The sequence below is a fragment of the Hippopotamus amphibius genome, chromosome 4 (genome assembly GCF_030028045.1).
Source record: "Hippopotamus amphibius kiboko isolate mHipAmp2 chromosome 4, mHipAmp2.hap2, whole genome shotgun sequence".
NCBI classification, from domain to species: domain Eukaryota; kingdom Metazoa; phylum Chordata; class Mammalia; order Artiodactyla; family Hippopotamidae; genus Hippopotamus; species Hippopotamus amphibius.
In genome coordinates this window covers 134,329,835-134,353,177 of record NC_080189.1, presented here as the reverse complement: position 1 = coordinate 134,353,177, position 23,343 = coordinate 134,329,835, and the positions used below count along the sequence as shown (strand labels likewise).

General features: G+C 40.0%; 1 protein-coding gene across 1 annotated transcript in view; it reads left to right on the top strand.

Annotated features, from left to right (window-relative positions):
- Positions 1–21,276, top strand: part of MTPAP (mitochondrial poly(A) polymerase) — a 67,486-nt gene extending 46,210 nt beyond the window's left edge. The window contains exon 10 of the mRNA XM_057731829.1: positions 20,991–21,276. Within this exon, the coding sequence (XP_057587812.1) occupies positions 20,991–21,008 (18 nt within the window). The 3' untranslated portion in view covers positions 21,009–21,276. The remainder of the gene's footprint in view (positions 1–20,990) is intronic.
- Positions 21,277–23,343: the final 2,067 nt, after the last annotated feature.

The window sequence follows — 23,343 nt, the reverse complement described above, 5'->3', positions numbered from 1 at the left end:
GGTGACTGATGATTGGATCAATCACTAGCTGCCCAATAAGCTTAAATGACAGATTTCAGTGGCCATTAATGACAAAGAATACAGTCTTTACACAATTAGTCCAGAAAAGCCACTAAAGAATCAACTACAACCTCCCTCAAAGCAGCAGCAACAAACCCAGAGTTGCCACATTATAATATTCAAAACGTCCAGATTTCAAAAGATACTGTGATGCATGCAAAGAAACAAAGTATGATCCGTTATTTGAGAAAAAAATAAATTAACAGTAACTGTCCCAGAGGAAGCACAGATGTTGGACTTACTAAACAAAGAGTTTAGAACATCTTAAATATGCCAAGAGATCAAGGAAATCATAAGCAAAGAAGTAAAGGAAGTAGGGGAATAACGTCTCACCAAGTAGAGAATGTCAACAAAGAGATACAAACCGTAAAAAGGAGCCAAATAGAAATTTTGGAGTTGAAAATTGTAAGAATTTTAAAATTCCTGGTTAAAATAGAGGTTTGAGTAGGCAGAAAGAAGGATCTGTGGGCTCAAATGTAGGCTGAGATTATCCAGTCTAGAGAGCAGAAAAGAAAATGAAGAAAAGTGGACAGAACCTACAGACCTGTGGGACTTGATTAAGCTTACCAACATACGCATAATGGAAATCCAAGCAGAGAAGAGAAAGAAAAGGGCAGAAAGGATATTTGAAGAAGTGAATGGCCTTCACCAAATTTGGTGGAAAATGTGAATCCACATTTTTTTTTTACTTATTAGTGGTTATCCTAGGGATTAAAATTAACATCTTAGAATAAATGCAAGGAGATTCACACCAAGACTCATAATTAAACCATCAAAGCCAGAGAGAGTCTTGAAAGCACCAAATGAAAAGTGACCCATCACATACAGGAAATCCTCACTAAGATTAACAGCCAATTTCTTATCAGAAATTATGGATGCCAGAGAGTGGATAATATATTGAAAGTACTGGAAAGAAAATACCTATCAAACAAGAATACCATATCTGGCAAAACTATCCTTCAAAAATGAAGGAGAAATAGGATTTTGCTGGATGAACAAAAGCTGAAGCAGCAAGTCACCTGGAGACCTGCCCTACGAGAAATGCTAAAGGGAGTCTTCAAGTGAAGGCATTAGGTGTAACTCAAAGCCATATGAAAGAATAAAGTACAAGATGAGGTCAACTATGTAGGAAAATAGAAAAGCCAGAATTATTGTATTTTTCTGGTAATTTTTATATGATTTAAGGGTCAAGTGCATAAAACTGTGATTATAAATCTATGTAATGGACACATAACATACAAAGATGTAATTTGTGACAATTACAACATACCGGAGGGACAGCCGTGTAATAGAGATTTTGTACACTATTGAAGCTAAATTGGTGTTCAAACTAGATTGTTGTAGATTTAAAATGTTAATTTTAATCCCTAGGATAACCACTAATAAGTAAAAAAAAAAAAACCACACAGAAAAGTAAATTAGAGAATCTTACATTATCCTAGAACAAGACAGTAATGGAAGAGTTGAGGAACCAATTTTTAAGTTTTAAGTGGGATAGTAAATCCAGTCCATTACTCCATCTCGGCTGGAAGCAGAAGACAATATTGGTTAATTTTTTTGCATCTATAAAAGTCATATAATGATTTAGGGTTGTCATTTTTTAACCGTTTAAACTTGGATTTTTTAGTAAACTTTGGTTTTCACCAATTACTCTGTAAACTAGATTTACATTGATAACCTTATCGTTAAAAAAGGTATTTCTTTGGCCTCTTAAAAATGATTTTCATGATGATAAATATGTTAATTGGGAAACACCCTAGTTTTTTTAAGCCTGCTGTAAAAGTGCTTTATACTGATCTTCACCTTTTGGCTTTTCTCCCCCTAAGAGTAAGAGGAAAAAAAATTAATTTTGAATGTGTTGACAAGTACCCATTGCTACTAAGCTATTTTTTATGTCTCAGGAAAATAGTTACTGTGTGCGCTAGGTCATCATGGATGAATATTAATTACAGCAGTTACAGGGGTAAAGAAAGAAAGAAAGCTTAAATAGGCATTCTAATTACTGACCTGGAAACAGAACAACTGGAAATGTGGTTCTAAGTTTTCTTTAAGAAATAATGGCTTTTGATCTAAAAACATTAGTTTAGATAGCAAGAAACTCCTAAATTTGGATATTTATATCTTTTAGGTTTAATGAAAATAGTTTTGTGAGTCTATGTCTGTACTTGGTCTCTTCCTCTGAAAGCTGCTTTAGGTTAGAACACCCTGCTCATTTAAATGAAAGGAGAATTTAGCCTTAAGTGATGAAAAAGTAGAAGTTTCATGACTTACATTGATATGAAAAAAGGATATAAGAATAGTGATGGATATTGTTTTAATTTTGCCAGTACAAGTTGTAGTTAACTCGTGGTGAATAACAAGATTATATGTACTGTAGATGTAACACCAGCAAAAATAATGCCTCAAACATACAGTAATAATACTTGGTCCTGAAATACATCAATAAGCTATAATACAGTTTTAATATAATATCCATTATGATGCATGTTTCTTGACATAAATATTAATCTTCAAGGAGTTTATAGCTGTGACTAAGAAAAAATTACATAATTAGTCTTGAATAGGAAAAATTTTAGAAATGAATTTAATAGTCATTTTGCTAATAAGAGTTGCCACACAGCATTTGCTTGCAGCAGAGCAGTGGTATTTTGTGCTTTTGGACACCTTACCATTGTGGCTGACAGTAAGGCTGGGTATTGGTCACTGGACCAGAATCGTAATGTCAGCACTGGATAAATTAAAGCTATTATTGCAACTTTGATTCAGTGGTTTTAGAATGGGGCAAATCAGACATGCAACAAATGAATGGCAGTTTGTTTGATTTAAGAGTATCCTGGCATATCTCTGCCCCCAGCCTCGATACTCTCCTGTCTCTGCTTTATTCCTCAGATCCAGGAGGAACTGTACTCAAAAGAACACATTCTTTGCAGAGAAGCCTGGTCAGCTACTCTGGAGGGTTAGTGGTGTAGGGTCACATTACAAAAGCCATTTAACATGACCAAAAAAAAAAGCAAACTTTTGGTAATGAGAAAAATTTCTGTATTACAAACTAATTACTTCCGTCCTTCTCTGCTACTAAAGCAGGTTATGCTGCTGCTGTGGACTGGAAAAAAGGGCTGGTGTGCTCTGAAAACGCAAAAGCAAAATGAGAGCTGCAGTTTGGCTCCAAAGTAGTGGTGTCACAGAAGTTTCCAGAAACTCATTAAAATGATACGTGCCCAAATGATTTAAGGGCAATGTAGACCTTTGTCATAATGTATACTCTTCCTCACTGTGCGGAGAAAACATAGGTGAGGCCTTATTTTGGGGAGCTGGGAGGGAAGTGGCCTATGTCTCTTTCAGATGCTGTTGCCTACATTTACTCAGATTGCAGGAGCCTGTTATATTAATATATACATTGAGTCATATTATAAAATGATAATTGGTACTGATACAACGTCACTGTTCTTTCTGTCTGAAAATATCTTCTGATTCATCTTGAAGCATATTTGTTTTTCAGCTGAGTGATTCTTCTTGAAGTCCAAACTAAAAGTGGAAAGTGGGCCTGACTTATGTACCTCCCTATATACCTGGAATCTGGTTCCTCTGTTTCCTGCATCCCCACGTTCCAGTCCATTGGCCTGTCCTGTGGGCTGCTCTCCAGAGCATAGCCCAGCTGTGCCTGCTTTCTGCCATCTCCACTACAAACACCCTAGCTCAAGCTGCTGTCACTCCTAACTGTTCTCACTTCCAGTATTGATTTTCCCCTCTCTGTTTACACACAGTAGTTGGGTAGTGGTGTGTGAGGGATGTCATAACAAGATACCACAGACCAGCTGGCTTAGACATCAGAAATTTATTTTCTCACAGTTCTGAAGTCCAAGATCAAGATGCTATCAGGGCTGGTCTCTGCTGAGAGCTCACTTCCTAGCTTGTAGATGGCTCCTTTCTCACTGGGTCCTCACATTGTGAAGAGAGATCGCTGGTGTTTCTCCCTCTTCTTTTCAGAACAACAGTCCTGGGACTTCCCTGGCTGTTCAGTGGTTAGGACTTGGTGCTTCCACTGCGGGGGGCCTGGGTTTGATCCCTGGTTGGGAAGCTAAGATTCTGCAAGCTGCTCAGCACGGCCAAAACCAAACCAAACCAAAACAAAACCAAAACAGCCCTATCAGATTAGGGTCCCACCTTCATAACATCATTTAACCTTAATTACCTCCCTAAAGGCTGTCTCTCCAAATATTGTTACCTTGAGAGTTAGGTCTTTGATATCATAGGAAATCTCAAGTGACTCTGAGTACGCAAAACATCTTAAAAAAGAACAAAATTGGAGAACTCACACTTCCTGATTTCAAAAACTTTTTACAAAGCTACAGTAATCAAAACAGTGCCAAGACTAGTCAACAGTAAAATGACAGTCTTTTCAGCAAATGGAAAAACTGGATATCCATGTGCAAAAGAATGAAGATGAATCCTTACTGTATATAAACACTAACTCAAAATGAATAAAGACCTAAATGTAAGACCACAATTATAAAACTGAGAAGGAAACAGGAGAAGAGCTTCATAATGTTGGATTTACTAATGAGCTCAGAAAAGACACCAAAAGAATAGGCAAAAAAAGAAACAATAGATAAATTGGACTTTATAAAAATTAAAAAAACTTTTATGCATCGTAGGACAGTATCAATAGAGTGAAAAGGCAACTCACAAAATGGGAGAAGATATTTGCCAACCATATATCTGATAAAGAATTAATATGCAGAATGTATAAAGAACACCTACAACTCAACAACAAAAAGACAACTCAGTTAATGTAACAGGCAAAAGATTTGAGTAGACATTTCTCCAAAGAAGCTGTACAGATGGCCAATAGGTACATGAAAAGATGCTCAACATCATTAGTCATTAGGGAAATGCAAATCAAAGCCACAATAAGATACCACTTCAAACCCTCATTATGATGGCAATTATATTGAAACAATGGAAAATAACACACATTGGCAAAAATGTGGAGAAATTGTAACCCTGGTCCAGTGTTGGTGGGAATGTAAAGAAAGGGCAGCACTGTGGAAAATATTTAATGATTCCTCAGAAAGTAAGCATAGAAAGATCATACCCTATGATCAGCAATTCCATTCCTTGGAAAATACTCCAAAGAACTGAAAGCAAAGACTCAGATACTGATACACCAATGTTCATAGAAGCATTATTCACAATAGTAAAAAGGTGGAAAGAATCCAGGTGTCCATGAATACTTAATAAGTCAAATATGGTGTATACAAACAAATATGGTTTATAAAAAGCCTTGAAAGGGAAGGAAATTCTGACCCATGCTACAACATGGATGAAGCTTAAAAAACATCATGCTAAGTAATATAAACCAGACACAAAAATCAAATATTGTATGATTCCACCTATATGTTATTTAAAATAGACAAATTTATAGAGACAGTAGAACAGAGGTTATCAGATGCTGGCTAAAAAAGATTGACATTAATGTGTTTACAAGGAGGTAGAGCAACTAAAATTCTCATACTTTGTTGATTTGAATGTAAAATGACATACTGTAGCCATTTTGGGAGTCTAGTTAGCAGTATTTACTAAGGCTAAACATATGCTTAATCTCAGACCAACTTCCACTGAGGACGCAGTGAGCTGGAATGATCATCACTGTCACCATTACAACCACAACAAGAGGAAACTTGAGAAAACCTCAAGTTCACAACTTTCTTGAACTCATTAGAGAGCAGAGGTTGAAGTGCTACCAGCTAGCCCAAACATCAGTGAGAAGAATTTAGCTAGGATTGTTAGAAAATTGGTAAAAGCCAAGTTGGATTGGTGACAGAATTTGGAGCCTATGGGCACTGCAGATACAAGGGAAAATTACATCCAGGTGTATCCTTTTCTTCACACACCTCACCAGGTGTTCACAGAGATGATACATGAAAATTCTGAGAAAGGGTCTCTTGTTGTGCCAGCCTGGAGGGAAAGGTATGAAACCCTACCCAGATCCTTTCCCCCTTAAAAACCTTAAGCTGCAGAGGAAAGGGTAGCAAATGCTCACTCTTAGGGCACTGATGAAACACCTCTGCAGCTGAAGAAAGGGAAAAGGAAAAAAACCTCTCCCCTGAGGAAGGACAGCAGTACATGGTGGGCCCAGAACTGTGGGAACAGAAGAAGCACTGAGAGGACCACATCCCTAGACCCAGGGACATAGGGCCCGCTTTAGACCGATGCTTAATCAGAGCAAGAGGGTGCTTCCCCTTAGATCTCTGCCACGCGACTGTGGCAAGTACCAGTGAAATATTGCTGTGAGAATTTTAAGGGCGTGAATCGAGGTGCAGCGCAGAAGGATGACCTGAAGTTGAAGGAGGAGCTGACATTGAGAAAAATCCTCTGGTAAATGAGCCCCACCCTAAACACAAGTATTTTTAGAAGAATTTGAAGACAGGTGCACAACGCACCCTAAACCCAGCTCAACCCTACTGACTGACTCAAAGCCCCATACTAAAGGACTAAAGGAAGGAAAGGCATGTTCACCTCCAGGCATTAAAAACAATTTACCTGAGTTACTGCCGACTAATGTTAGAAAAAACGACAAGGCATATGAAAAAACAAGAAAAACAACACACTGTCAATAAGAAAAGCAAACAATAGACCAGACTGAGATACGACACAGATGTTGGAATCAGCAGATAATTTAAAATAACCATAAGTGATATGCTGATGGTTCATAGGAAAAGGTTAGCAGCATGCAAGACCAGATGGACAATTTCAACAGAAATGGGTACAATAAAAAAAGAATCAGGTAAAAATGCTAAAGGTAAAAAAACACAGTAACAGATGAAGAAAACATTCAGTGGGCTCATCGGTAGACTTATGCAGCTAGGGAAAGAATTAATGAACTTGAAGATAGGTTGATAGAAAATGCAAACTATAGCCATTATATTATAATAACCTATAATGGAGAATAATCTGCAAAAATTCTGTCACTATACTGTACAGCTGAAACTAATATAATATTGTAAATCAGTGAGTTCAATGAAAAAAGAAATTATTCAAACTAAAGCAAAAAGAGTGGGAAATAAAGCATTCAAGAGCTGTGGGACAATAACAAATAGTGTAATATATGTGTAATTGGAACCCAAGGAGAAGAGAAAGAATAGGACAGAAGAAATATTTGTTGGAGAATTTTCTAAAATTAATGATAGACACAAATACCAGATCAAGAGGCTCGGAACACCAAGCAGGATAAAATCAAAACACACACAGCCCCCAAGGGATTTCCTATTCAAACTGTTGAAAACCAGAGACAAAGATAAAATCTTCAAGGCAGCTAAAGGGGAAAAAAAAAATCAGTAGTATAGAAAACCAGTGCTATGAATCACAGGACTTTTCATCAGAAACCACCCAAGCTAGAAGACAATGGAGCTGTATCTTTTTTTTTTTTTTTTAAGTTCTTTATCGGAGTATTACTGCTTTACACTGTTATGCCAGTTTCTGCTGTACAACAAAGTGAATCAGCTCAGCTGTATTTATGCATATATCCTCATATCCCTCCCTCCTGCGAGTCCTTCCCACCTTCACTATCCCACCCCTCTAGGTCATCACCCATCATCAACTTGATCTCCCTGTGTTATGCAGCAGCTTCCCACTAGCCATCTATTTTACATTTGGTAGTGTATATATGTCCTAAATTTTAAAAATTCCTAAAACTAATAAGAGAGTTTACCAAGAACACAGGATATGAGGTTAGTATATAAAAATCAATTGTATTTCTCTACATTAGCAATGGGAATGCAACAATTTAAAAAGTGCACAAAAGTGTGCACGTGCTGGGCTTCCTAGGTGGTGCAGTGGTTGAGAATCTGCCTGCCAGTGCAGGGGACACAGGTTCGACCCCTGCTCCAGGAAGACCCCACATGCCGCGGAGCAACTAAGCCCATGCGCCACAACTATTGAGCCTGTGCTTTAGAGCCTGTGAGCCACAACTATTGAGCCCATGTGCTGCAACTACTGAAGCCCACGTGCCTAGAGCCCATGCTCCACAACGAGAAGCCACGGCAATGAGGAGCTCACGCACCACAACGAAGAGTAGCCCCTGCTCACCACAACTAACAAGAAAGCCCACGCACAGCAAAAAAGACCCAACACAGCCAATTAAATAAATAAATGAATAAATAAATAAATAAATAAATAAATAAATAAATAAATTTATTTTTTAAAAAAAGTGCGCAGGTGCTCACACATGCACACATTTAGGTATCAAGCCAACAAAGTATGTGCAGGGTATGTGTGCTGAAACTACAATCACTGATGAGAAAAACGAGGAAAACAAGTAGAGACACATACCTTGTTCATGGATTGGAAGAATCATTAGAGTTACATTGTCAATTCTCCCCAAATTGACCCATAAATCCAATGCAATCCCAGTCAAAATCCCAACAGGAATTTTTTATAGATATTGACTAGCTGACATTTAATTTATATGGAAAGGCAAAGGAGCTGGAGGAGTCAAAACAGTTCTGAAATAGAAGGAAAATTTGGAGGATTCACATTACTTGACTTGAAGACATTTAAAACTACTGTCATTTAAACAGTGTTGAATTGGTGAAAAGATAGAAAAATAAGATCAGTGGAACAGAATAGAGAGCCTAGATATAGATCCATCTTTGAAAAAGGTACAAAGGCAATTAAATAGATAAAGTAGTCTTTTCAACAAATAATCCTTGAAAAATTGAAGGTTCATATACAAAAAAAAAAAAAAGTTGACCAATAATTAACACCTCATGTGAAAATTAACTCACAATGGATTATTGAGCTAAATGTAAAACCCAGAAGTATAAAACTTTTAGAAGATAGCATGTAAGAAAATCTTTATGACCTTGAGTTAGGTGAAGAATTCTTAGATATGTCACACAAAAAAATGCATTAAAAAATAGGATAAATCAGATTTTATCAGAATTGAAAACATTTTGATCTGCAATGACAGTATTAAGAGTATAAAAAGACAAGCCACAGACTAGGAGAAAATATTTGCAAATCACATATCTGATGGAAGAACTGTATCCAGAATATATGAAAATTCTCAAAACTCAACAATAAGAAAACTCAATAAACACCAAATTGGCAAAGGATTTGAATGGACATTTCATGAAAGAAGATATACAATTGCCAAATAAGATGCTCAACATCGTTAATCTTTAGGGAAATGCAAGATACAATATAAATGAGATACAACTACTCATTGATTAAAATGACTTATTTAAAAAAATCAAACAGTACCCAGTGCTGACAAAGGTAGGAGGAAGTGGAACTCTCGTACATTGGTAGTGGGAATGCAAAATGGTACAGCAACTTTGAAAATCAATTTGGTAGGGCTTCTCTGGTGGTGCAGTGGTTAAGAATTAGCCTGCCAATGCAGGGGACATGGGTTTGAGCCCTGGTCCAGGAAGATCCCACATGCTGCAAAGCAACTAAGCCCGTGCGCCACAACTACAGAGCCCTCGAGCCACAGCTACTGAGCCCACATGCTGCAACTACTGAAGCCCATGTGCCTAGAGCCTGTGCTCCACAAGAAGCGAAGCCACTGCAATAAGAAGCCTGAGCACTGCAATGAAGAGTAGCCCCTGCTCTCCACAACTAGAGAATGCCCATGTGCAGCAACGAAGACCCAATGCAGCCAATAAATTAAAAAATAAATAAAATTTAAAAAAAAAGAAGGAAATCAATTTGGTAGTTTCTTAGAAAGTTAATCATATACTTGACAGCAATTCCATTCCTATGTATTTACCCATGAGAAATTATAAACTGTTCACACAAAAATCTTTATGTGACTATTTAAAGATTCACATAAAAAGCAGCTTTATTTATAATCATGGTTCATGAGATTTAACTGAAGAGGTGATATTTGGGCTGGATGTGTACTGAAAAGCCTGGTCACCACAAAACTGGTTCAAGAGGTAGTAGGAAAAGTCTAGAGCAGCACTCAGCACTATGCAGTAGAAGTATAACGTGAGTCACAAATATAACCATGTAATTTAGATTTTCTAGAAGCCACATTAAAATGTAAAAAGAAAACTATTAAATTAACCTTAATAGTTATATGTTGGTTAGCCCAATACATCAAAAATAGTCATTTCAACACTTAACCATTATTAAAACATTGACATAATATACATTTTTTTGCACCAGGATTTGAAATCCAATGAGTGTTTTACCCTTACAGCACATCCTGATTTAGACCAGCCACATTTCAAGTGCTCAGTAGCCACGTGTGGTCAGTGGCTGCCATGTAGGACACCACAGTTTCTACTCGAACTTCATAGTCATTCTTGCTGGAAGAAAATGTAGACCAGAACAGTACATCTCAAACTAGCTCTGGTGTAGGACCAGTGCTTTTGTTTTTTAAACTTCCAATCTATTTTGGACTGACATTTTTGTAAAGTAAAATTTAAAAAAAATTACTGGAAAAAATTAAAATGAAATAGAAAGTGAAACGTAAAATGCAAGCTTAATTTTAAAATATCGGATTCCATATTTTGAATCTAGGCTCTCAGTTTCAATTTCTGTACTTGTCTCACCCAGGACCAGTTATACACAGTTCACAGGCCGAGATCAGTCTGCAGGAACCCTGGTCTAGAATCTGGTGGGGCTCGCTTGTCTCCCCACCAGTCGTGTCAATGCCTGCATAAAGGGAAATGCCTCGTTTTTCGTTGACTCATAAGATAGCGACTTGACTGACGACTTGATGCTCAGGATACCCAGCTAGGCTTTAGCGTTGCTCCTCCCTGAAGATAATGGAGTGGTGCTGTCACCCCTTGTCCGGTAAACAGATCCCTGCGGGCACACCACAGATTCTGTCTGCACCATCTGCAGTGCCTCTCGTAGTCTAGGTTAATCTATTAATTTGTTTTTGCTTTTGTTCTCTAAGCCTTAAAGATAGTCTTGCAAAGGCAGGTTCCCTTTTCAGTCTTCTTTGCATGAACTCCAGGAGAGTAGGGTTTCAATTTTATGTCTTTTAAAAATATATATAGCTGGGACTTAGAGTTTGAGCCAAAGTCATGTTTTCATGTAGGATTCAAACATATTGAAAGAATCATGGGGAAGGCCAATCAGAGGCCTCCTTGAATGCCTGAAGGACTCTTCCCGGGAGAGAGTGGACCAGTGGCGTTGGGACCGGCCATTGTGACAAGACGCAGTTCCCATCCCAGACAGCAGTGCTCACCCATTCTTCAAGAACCACTTGTTGAATACCTACTGTGTGCTGTGGAGCTTATACAGATCATCTATCACCTTTAACCCTCCCCCTGAAATGAGCTTGAAGATATACCCCTTATAATATGGTTTAATTCTTTTGAGGTAAAACTTTTGCACTGTTCAAAATTCAAAATGTACAAAAGGATATACTGTGAAACATAGTGAAAAGTCTTCCTCTTACCCTGCCCCATGCCACCAGGTTTTTGCCATTGGCATCCAGTTTAATACATTTCTTGCATATCTTCCCAAATATCTTTTATGCTTACACAAAAGTATTTGCATATATTTTCTTTTCCACTTTTTGCCTCCCTGCTTCCAGTTGTCGTTATATTTTAGTAATTATTCTATCTCAGATAACAAGTGCTTCCTCACCCTTTTGGGGGGGAGTGGTCGTTGTTGCTGCACGCGGGCTTCTCTAGTTGCGGCAAATGGGGGCTACTTTTCGTTGAGGTATGTGGGCTTCTTATTGCAGTGCCTTCTCTTGTTGTGGAGCACGGCTCTAGGTGCACAGGCTTCAGTAGTTGTGGCACGTGGGCTCAATAATTGTGGCACACAGGCCCAGCAGTTGTGGCGCATGGGCTTAGTTGCTCCGCAGCATGTGGAATCTTCCCGGACCAGGGCTTGAACCCATGTCCCCTGCATTGGCAAACGAACTCTTAACCACTGCGCCACCAGGGAAGTCCTCCTCACCCATTTTTATAGCTGCATAAGTTTACACTGGATGCATAAATTACAATTTGTTTAACCAGTCTCCTATTTTCAGACATCTTTTCACAAACAGTGCTGCTAATAATATTTTGTATCATTGTTTGTTTTATGTATTAATGTATCTGTAGGATAAATTCCTGGAAGTGGTGTTTCTGGGTCAAAGGTTTTGTGCATTTGTAATTTTGAGAGTACTTGCAAACTACCCTCCCACCAATGTATGAGAGTGTGTGTTATTTTACACCCTCACCAAGAGTGTATCTGTTTTTTTAATCTTTGCTAATATCAGTTCAAAAGTGGTGTCATGGTTTTACTTTGCATTTTCTTTACTATGAGTAAGGTTGAGTAGCTTTTAAAGTTTTTTGAGTTTCCTATTCTGCGAACGATTTACTTCATAAAGATTTTATTGTCTTTTTTATTGTTTTGTAAGAACATTTTATATATTAGGGAGATTGGCTCCTTGACCATGAAGTGGTTGTGTTTTTCTCCTGTTTGCCATTTGTCCCTTGGCTTTGCTATTGTGTTTTTTGCCAAGTAGAAATGTTTATTTTTACATGGTAAAAGTATATGAATTTTTTGTTTATTTCAGAATTATTTAAAAAATTATCTCATGGTTTCTTCTAATTTTTTTGCAATTACAGTGCTTGCAGTGTTGGATGTAGCTAGAATTTATCCTACCATGATATGTGAAATAGGTATCCATTATTTTTTCATTGGCTACCTAATTGTCCCAACACTATTTATCAAATAATATATATTTCTCTCATGAATATTAAATCCTACTTTTATTATATAATAGATTCTAATTTGTATTGGGGTCTATTTCTGGCTTTCTCCTAGTGATTTGTCTATTCCTGTGTTCATTCCAAACTGTTTTAACAAAGTGTTTAACCAAAATGTTTAAATTATAGCTTTATATTTTGTTTTAATATCTGGAAGGGCGTATGTCCCTCTCATTACTCTTATTTTTCAGAATCTCCCAAGCTATTTTTGTTTATTTACCTTTTTATATGAACTTTAGAATCAGCTTGCCAAGTTCCAAAAAAACCTGGTTGGTTTTAAAAATTGGGATTGTATTAAATGAATAGATTAATTTAGGAAGAGTTGAGAGCTACATGGTGCTGAGTCTGCCTCCCGAGAACATGGAAACCTTTCCGTTTGTGCCTCTCTTCCTTCGTTTCCTTCAGGAGTGGGCTTCAGGTTATCTTCACGTAAATCATGTCCATTTCTTGTTGGGTGTATATTTCTAGGTAGTTTATCCTTATTGTTGCTGCTGTGAAAATGGGGACTTTTCTTTCATTGTGTCTTCTGACTGAAGTTGTTACTCTTCCCACTCTTAGCAGTGAGTAAACTGACACTAAGAGAAGTGACCTTCCAAAGTCTCACCAGTGGCCACTGGCCCAGGTGGAACTTGGCCCCAGGTCTGATTTTACCCTGCTACCAACCTGTGGGTAGAAACCATCCACTGTTTAATATACACCTTGGTGATGGATATGTGCCATTACTATCAAGTTTGTTTCTTTTCTGCCGGAGCTTAAAGGAATCCTGAGACGTAATGCAGCCCACTCTCATTTTATTGATGGGGAGAATGGTGCAGTGCTATCAAGGAGCTGACCAGCGTTTACAGGGGAAAGAAGGATAAAGAGGTTCCGTCTGATCCTGTCACCTTTGTTTTACCACTTCCTGTTCCGTGAATCAGCTTGAGGACACGAGGGAGGCCTTTGTCCGTTGCAGCTGGAAATGCTGCCTTGCAGCCTTGGTTTTGGCTTTCGAGCTGGTAATGTTATTTTAATGACCCCCTGCTGAATTTTTTTACAGAACTGAAATTACAAGGGCTGCTTCTATTTTCTATACTTGTTTAAAATACTGTTTTTCTCTGCTACCCTAGAATGCAAAGGAGAAAGGTTTTTTATTTTTTATTTTATTTTATTTTTTGGTGTCAGCACATTTCATTTCATTTAAAAATAACCACATCCTGGTGGAAGAGGGTCTTGGATTCTTTCACGGAAGCCGAGGATGGAGAGGTGGTCAGTTAATACTACAATTGGCCTGCAGAGGGAGCTCTGTGGTTTTCTTTTTCTCCAACGCACAGCAGGTCCATTGGTTACGGTAGCAGATTTTAGGGCTGTGTATCCATCGTCACACAGTGACTTATGAACTATATAGTATTAGAGTCAAGTTAGCTCTTCCTCTCCCTGCTGTTCTGCTATGTAATGGATCACCACCTAAGGAGGTTTTAGTCAGATGTGCTCCACAGCGCTTCTGAAAGGCTCTGGAAAATCTCCCTTCTAGAGATTTTCACAAGAAATCCGACCTCCTGAGAACTCAGCATCCTTGGGTTCTCTACGAAAAACCATTGCCTTTTCCAAATAGTTTGCCATTTACTGTTTAAATTCATTTAAAAAATTATAAATGTAGACATGTTCATTGCAGACAATTTTGAAATTTGAAAACACATTAAGAAAACAGTTGCTCATAAGCTCCAACGCAGAGCTACCCACCGTGGATGTATTTCCTTCTGGTCTCGTAGGCGCTTTATTGCCTAAAGCCTTTACGCTCTGCGATTAACAGTTGAAAAAAAATCCACGTCAGAACAACTTCCTGAGCTGAAGAAGGTCAGAGCAGGAATGGCCTGGCATCCACAGAACGTTCTGTGACTTCAACTCAGCTTGTGAAGATAAAATCCTTCTCCCTCCGTGTCCTGAATTCAGCTGATGATCTCAGGGTGAGTGGCTTGTTCTAGGGCAGCTTCAGGCTCGTTTTCTCCGCCTATCCGACCCAGACCTTGAAAAGCTAGTTCACCATCCTTTGCTGTGCACGTGATGGCAGAGAACTCTGAGATCCCATGTGACACGGCAGCACACATCTAACTTGTCATGAAACATGTTTTATCGGGAGCTGCACGTCGGACATGAGGCACTGAGTCTGCTCCTCACACTGCGGCCTGTCTGCCCTCGAGTGTTTGGAAGAAGCAAAGAGGGTGGAGACCACAGCTCTGGCGCTGGCTACTGTCCATGGAGAGAAAGAGGTGAATTTTTAAGAAACTTGTTGCCTGTGCTTCTCCCAGGGAGGAGATATTCCTTTGCTTCAAGGAAACTTAAAGAGATAGAAAAGAATGGAGCACTGAGGCCCTCGAGTGAGAATTAAAATAGATATAGAATCCCTTCGAGTCCTTTACATCTGTGACCTGATGTCTATTTCTCTGTCCGCCTTTGAATCAATGGACCCTTCAGACCACTGTGGGCAAAATGGCTGAGTGTGATTTCCAGACACTTATTAGTTTCTTGAAAGGAGGGAGAACATCAGACAGAGAGAGATGGGGATCAGGAATGGTCGTGCTTCTTGACCTCTTGGTCCAGTTAAATAATATAAGGATGTTTCCTTATGGGGCATGTGGGTTTCCTTCTCTCAGTCTTTGCTGTGTAAGAAAAATAATTTTTTTTAGTTAGTTACAGTTATTTTGTGTAAACCTTTAATAACTAAAGGGGGGAAAAAAACCCTGTCAAGCAATAATTTACCCAGAGCTCATGTTAATTTAGTTTAAACCAGTGTAGGGATTCTAAAGGAATAAAGTTTATGATAACTTAGATGTTTTCTAGATTAGTTAAAGTGTCATTAAATAAATAAACAATATTTGAAAATAATAAATGTGGAACACAGGCCAAGACCAAAAGAAAAAGTCATTTAAAATTTTTTTATTTGAGTTTTCTCAGATTGATTTCTCATGGATGAAACGTTTCCCTGCTCGATTAAGTGAGGTCTCGTCAGCATCTCAGCAACGAAGAGGAATAGAATTTGTAGGAGATAAAAGGCTAAACTCACCAGCTTTTTATTTTTTTTGGGGGGGGGGTACACCAAGTTCAATCATCTGTTTTTATACACATATCCCCGTATTCCCTCCCTTCCTTGACTACCCCCCCCTCGAGTCCCCCCCACCCTCCCTGCCCCAGTCCTCTAAGGCATCTTCCATCCTCGATAAACTCACCAGCTTTTAATTCAAGAAGAAGTGCATGTATCGTAAAGGGTTCTGGACACTGTTGGTCTACACATAGCTTTTGTAAGAAGGGTTAGAAGGTCCAGGATGAGCCAGAGAAGGTAAAGAATGGGATCCTGAGGAAGCATCTCTCCAGGTTTGTGCCCAAAATGACTGGGGGTGTGTCCCAAGGGCAGGTTTGAATCTGAAGGCCTGTCAGCCTTGTCAGACTGCCAGTTCAGACCTGGGCAAGTCTGAGATGAAAGATGTGCTTTCAGCAGGAAGCGTTTTCTAAACTTCCATCAGGCAGGATGTTTCCATCCAAAAGAGACTAAGGGTTCACTGCTTAAAAAGTGCGGCTAGACAGTAACATTGCAGCTGAGCAGTTTCTGTGCTGCAGCCTTGATTTGATTTGGGGAATGGGCATGGGTGCCATAGAGCGTGATTAAAGCCTGAGGAACTCACTTAATCTAAGTGCGTGACCATCAAATAATTACTTGAACATTTGTTGGTACCTATGAGCTTATTGGGGAAGTCTTATTCCCAGACGAAGAACTTTTATAATCTTGCCACAGGAGGAGGTTATGATTTACATCTATGTCAAAGGTAACTTATTGTGATCTTTATTTAAAAAAAAAAGGCACTAGAGGAGTGTATTGAAAGAGGCTAATTTTCCTTGAATGCAAGGTTGCTTGACCTGAGAGATGGTGTCCATCACGTGGCAAGTGTCCAGTCAACACTGGCTGAATGAATGGAATGAATCACCGTTGTCTACCACTGTGGACTGTACACCTGACCTCGTTTCCTCAGATGACAGAAAGGAAATACCTATATGACTCCCCATGTAACTGAGCGTCTTCTTGGATTGGACCAAGAGAACAAAGTCTAAGCAGCTGACCCTGGACAGACAACTGACGAGAGACACAGCTGGAGATGCTGGGGCTTGACGGTAAAGACTCTGGCTGGCTCGTGTGCTTGGGACCCGTGACGTTAGGCTCTGCAGGACCAGGAAGTATCAGAAGCAAGTAAGCCTCCAGCTGGGCAGGCAGGAGATGGCTTCTCCCTCCTCTGACTCCCACCCTACCCACCACATCGATTTTTTCAGTCTTTGAAATTCCAAGCTCTTTGTTTCAAATTGCATGAGTAATATGTGTTCCTTGTAGAAATATGAAAAGTAAGCACAAAGGCAAAAAGTTCCCTGTGACCCTGGTACCCAGAACAAGGATTGTTCATATTTCAGTGTAGGATGCACCACGCTTGTTCCTGCAACGAAATATCCCCATGTGTAACATACGTATGTGTGTTTACAATTTGAGATTTCACAATACAGATGGTTCCTATGTTTAGTGTTGTTAAAACACAACATTTCCTAGAACATGTTTCTTATTGGCTGCATAATCTCATAAACACAATTGTCATGGTAGTTCTGGAAAACCGGCTCAGGTTTGTGGGGAGGGGATATAGGTTCTACCTCCTAATGTGGGCGGTGGCAAGGTGCTGGAAGAGCTTGTGACCTGAGAAGACACTGGCATTTATGAAAAACCTGCCCCAATGTTCACTGCTTGGATTGGCCGTCACACCTGCTACATGACCTTACCTGTTCTCCTGTGTCCTTCTGTCTTCTGCAGAAGGTTAACCCCCGGAATGATGTAAGATTAAACAGAGGTGACAAAGACAGAACAGCCCAGGTCAGACCGAGGGAGGGGACTTCGGGGCGTTCAGTACTTGCCATGGTGGTTATTACCAGGCTCTCAGCACCAGCTGACAGTGCCCTTGGCCTTCGGCTCTCGACTGTGGTGAGCGTCCCAGAAAAGCATTTTGAAATAGGAAGGGGCAAGCCACTGAAAACAGAACCTTCCTAAGAAAAAAGTGAGGGGGGCTCTTCCCTTTGATCACTGGGTAACTTAGGTGAATTATATGTGCGTCTGCATTTTCTTATCTGTAAGATGGGAGCGGTTATGATACCTGTCTCATGTGGTGATGACGGAGGCCAAAAGGTCTTCATCAGTAAAGTGCTTAGAACAATGCCTGCCACTTAGTAATAAACTTTTTTTGAGGGGGAGGGGTGCTGCATTGAGTCTTCGTTGCGGTGCGTGGGCTTTCTCATTGAGGTGGCTTTTCTTGTTGTGGAGCATGAGCTTGAGGTGTGGAGGCTCAGTAGTTGTGGCACATGGGCTCAGAAGTTGTGGCTCATGGGCTTAGTTGCTCTGCAGCACATGGGATCCTCCCGGACCAGGGATTGAACCCATGTCCCTGCATTGTCAGGCAGATTCCTAACCATTGCGCCACCAGGGAAGTCTGGTAATAAACTCTTAATAAATATTATATTTTATCACTATTAGTAGTAGTAGTGGTGGTGGTAGCTGTAGTAGTAATATGATTAATTGCGGGATATTTAGATCTCAGGTTTTTGACATTATAAATCATTTATTAGAACATCCTTGCAGATGAATTTTTGCCCATGTTATCTGATTATTTCCTCAACGTGTAATTGCTCGGCATGTGTATTTTAAGGCTTTTGCTACATGTTGCAAACTCTACTCCAGAAAATGTGTTTCAAGTCACTGTACAGTCAATGTTTTAAAAGAACACCAATTTACCCACTCCCTTCAGCACTAAGGGTTGTCATTTTAAAATCCTTATGTGAATTCATTGTTTCTTTAATTACTAGGGAGGCTGAGAACTCTTTCCATATGTTTATAGTCAGCTGTATTAAATCTTTCATGGGTTGCATCCTTTTCCATTAATTGAGTTAAATCTGTCTAACAAATGTAAGTTTAATGCATTTATATTATACTTATATTTTAATATATATTTTATGTATCCCACATTTATTGTGATACAGAAACTTAACTTTTCCTGTATTATTTTGTGCTTTCTGTTCACAATATATATATGCATATTATATGTACATTTCTTTTCCTCTTATTTTCTCCTTTCTGCTAGAACAATTGAATTTTCTTAATTTCCTTTTCTTCTTTTGCTGCTGCTGCTTTGGAAGTTATATATTCTATTTCTGTTCCTCTAGTGGTTGCCTTCCAATTTTCATCTTGTACCTGAATTATAACAAAGTCTGTACTCACTCAGCCTTTCTCCCTTCCTCTTTATAACGTACAGACCCTGGGGTGCCTTTCTTTCTACCCCTCTTGTCTCTCCTCAAACAAACATCTTATTGCTATCTGGTATTTCATTTCACTTTTTGTACTTCTTTCCTAAAATCTGTCATTGATTTTATTTTTGAGGTACACCAAGTTCAATCATCTGTATTTATACACATATCCCTGTATTCCCTCCCTCCCTCGACTCCCCCCCACCCTCCCCATCCCAGTCCTCTAAGGTATCATCCATCCTCGAGTTGAACTCCCTGTCATTGATTTTTATGCAACTGATTCTTGTTTAGATTTACCTGAATTCTTACCTATCTCATTTCTGCTTCCATCATATTTGTTTCTTCTGGATTTGATTACTTCTTCCTGAAGAAAATCCTTTAGTAGTTCCTTTGGTAGAGTTAATGGGCTAAGTGCTCTCAGTCTTGGTTTGTCTGAAAATATTTTGTTTTTCCTCACTCTTGAATCAGCAGATATAAAAATCTAAACTGTGAATTATATTCTTCCAGCACTTTGAAGATAATTATTCCATTGTCTTTTGGCTTTTATTGCTGCTATTGTAGTATATCTGCCCAAGGATAGGATATCAGTCTAAAGAATGCTCTTGCTCATTGCTTTGAAGCTTTTTCTCTTTGCTTCTGATTTGCAGTTTTACCATCATGTGTTCAGGTGTGGTCGTGTTTTACTTATTTTGCTTACAGTGTGTTGCACTTCCCGAATTTGCAGATTCATATCTTTTATAAACTCTGGAAACTATTCAGCCGTTCTCTTGATGAATGCTGGCTCTCAGTCTCTTGATTCTCTCTTCCTGCAACTTTAATCAGATATATTTGGATGTTTTCATTGTACTTGAATATCTCTTAACCCCTCTTTCATATTTTGCACCTCTTGATCAGGGTTTTGCATGCTGTATGATTTCCTCATATTTTCTGTTCAGTTCACTGATTCTCTGATCAGCTGTATCTAATCAGATAAAACCTACCCGCTGAGTTTTTAACTTCAATTACTAGATTTTTATTTCTAAAACTTTTATTTGGTTACTCTTCATTTTTGCCCAGTTTCATTTTTGATAATGTTTTATTCTTTTCTTACTTTTTGAATTCTTTCCTTTTTGACATTAATCATGTCAAATATTTTCATTTTATAGTCTATAAGATTATCCAGTATCTGAAGTTCTTGGGTTCTCATACACTCTTTTTTTTAATGTCTGAGGGCTCTTAATCATAGCATATTATTTCCTCAGGCATTTCAAGAGTTTTGTTTGTGAGCTCATCCTCTGTGGAAGTATTGTGTAGCCTGAGTTCAGTGCCCTGGGGATTTTCATTGGCTGGAACAGATTTCATATTCTTTTCTTAATTTGGGTTTTCCTGAACCATGCTGTCAGTGTGAAATCAAATCAAAATCTGCATGAAGAGCAGTTACGAATTCCGAGGAAGGATTTTTCTTTTCTGACTCCCAGTGCAATAAGCAACACACGAGCTTTTTTGTCATGTCTCTGTGATCTTACATGGACATTTATCTAGTCTGATCTTTCATTGAGGGTGTGTTCTTTAAGGACCCCTACTTGCTATGGGAGTCTTGATCTTACTTACATGGGATCAAAACTCTGCCTTCTGTCTTGGCAGGAGTATTAAAATTCGAGCCTCAAAATTACGTAGGCTGACAGCCCTACCTCTGGGGCAGTCACAGTATCAGCTCACATGCTCATGCTTTTGTCTTTAGCTTGTTCTTTATTCCTTGCTTCTAGGGTTTCCTTTACTTTCCTTCAAGCTGCACTTAATGTCATATTTGTCCGTCTTTATCTTGCATTACCAAATACATGTAGTGGTTTGGGTTACAAACCATCTCTCTAAAAATGGAAGTCCCCGCTTTTTGTTCAATTGCAGCTGATGTCTTTTTTCCTGTAGGATGTAGCTGGGGCTTGAGGACCCACCTGTGCCTGCTCCCCAGAGATGCGAAAGCCTCCCTTCCGATGCAGCCTTCCTGATTCTTATGATGGAGGGAGGCCTCCGTGATGCACAGAGAGCACAGCTGTGTGCTCTGGAGTGGGGCCATGTCATGCTTTCAGGTGAAGGTCAAAAGTCACAACTCAGGACACACCACACGCAAGACTATGCGGTGCAGCTACATCCCCAAGAGGAAGAAGAAAGGGCAGCCTGACGTGCCTGAGCCCCAGGGCTTTGGAATGAGTGCCATCCTTCTGGAAGTAAGAGTCCCATGAGGAAACTGAACAAATCCGAGGTGTCTCTTGGCCCTGGACAGGGGAGCTCACATCATCTGCATGGTGGAGGACACTGGCTGAGAGATGCAGATGCGGGCATCCCCTTCCCGCTGCTGCCAGAAACGCAGCCGACACCAGCCCTAGCTTGGAATCTGAGTAGAGTGTTCCAGTTCAGAGGAAGCTCTGTCACAGGTGTCTCGCTGGGAATGGTCATTCTGACTCGCAAACTACAAACCACGTTTGCACCAGCCCAACCGATGAAGCCGGGAAGCGAACTTAGTGTGAGTGAAGATCCTATGTGAAGGGCCACTGGAACATGTGCCCTTTGGAATGAGGCTCACTGGTACTCTCTGTGCTCCAGAGGAGTGCTTGTTAGTGCTTAAAAGGTTGAAATGGAAGACAGTTTTAAGAATAAAGAGAGAGTTTTAGGGCAAAAATGTAGGTCTTAGGAGTGACAAATATTTTTTATTAATTGCATTACAGAGGGCCTGGAATTTACTAAATCAGATCAAACTTTTAGAAAAATGGATGTTCAGAAAAAGCTCCAGTAAACTTTCCAATACCTCATTGATTCGGGCCTGAACCTCTGGAACATATATGGCCTAGAATCCCCTAGAAATGAGCTTGTGTCCCATGTAGCAACTATCTCGCTATTTAATCTATCAGAAATTAATATACACAGCTTTGTGGGATTTCCTGGCCTTAGGTGTTGTGGCAAAAAGTACTGTTCTACATAATCTGTTTCCCTTTCCCTCTTGAACATCCAATAGACTCCCTTTCCCAGACTCCCTTGCAATTCGATGTGATCACATGACTGACAGTGAGTGGGACGTGAGCAGGAGAAAGTGCGTGTCACTCCCAGACCTGCAGACTTTATGCTCACTCCCTGACATGCTCTTCTCTTCCGAGTGATTGGGGTGGCAACCCCCAGGCGACCTGGGAAGTCGCACGTCAAAGATGGCCCAGCCACCTTCAGCCTGGGTCCTCATACGTCTACATGGAGCAGAGCCGCTTCCCTGGACCTCCATGGGTGGTGCCAGTTCTCTTGTGTTGAAGCCTTGCACATTCGTGTCTGTTCTGTTATCACAGCCTCGCCCACCTGAACGAATGCAGACCCTAACAAGGACACCAAGGGTGTGGGCAGCCTGTGCGACCCCTGCGTGCCTGCCCCAAGATGGAGTGCTTTTTCCTAGTGTGACCTATGCAGGGTGCTCTGCAGCGTCTTTGGCCATGCTCCCCTGGAGAGAGGTCCTCTGTGTCCTTTTGTCACCCAGCACCCAGGGCCTGCAGTCCTACCTCTGTCACCCACGGCAGCCAGGTCGTCAATCAGCAGTTGCTCTAAATGCACAGCGATTTGGGGATATCTGCTTATTCAAACTCCGGACACATGAAACTGGGCTCTGCGTTCTGCCACACCTTCCCGGAGCACTGGGCTTTGAAGATGCTGGAGGAGAAAGAATATTATTTTCATATTAAAATAAACATTAATGGGCAGAATGCAAAATTGGATGAATTTCAAAGACCAAGCCTAAGACTTCAAAGAGAGTTCAAGTTTGCATTTGCAGTTCTGGATCAAGTGCTCAGCCCTCCCCTGGGGTGCTCGTCCACTGTGCTTTATTTATTTACTGTTATTCTCAGGGTTTTAGGTTTTAATCCAGTAGCCAAATATTTTCCTCCAATACAGTGAAGACACCTAATTCAAAGGTTGTCAGATGATTTCTTCTTGGCCTCCCTTCTCTCCCTCTCCTCCCCCCTGAAAAAAAAGAAAGGGATAAATTTACTACCCAAGCATATAAACTATGAAGTAGGCTATAATGGAAGTCTCCCCGCCGAACCCTGGAAAGGGCCAAGGTTCCCTGCAGCCTGTGGCCTTGGGAACCTCCTCCCCGACAACGATGCCCTCCCTGACCCCCCGCCCCGCCCCGCACTTTCCATGAGGGTGGGAGTGGTTCTCGGGCCCAGGCCCCACTGCAATTCTTCACCATGAACCCAGACCAATCCCGAGTTTGTGAGTTGAGCTCGTGTGATCTGGCCATCTT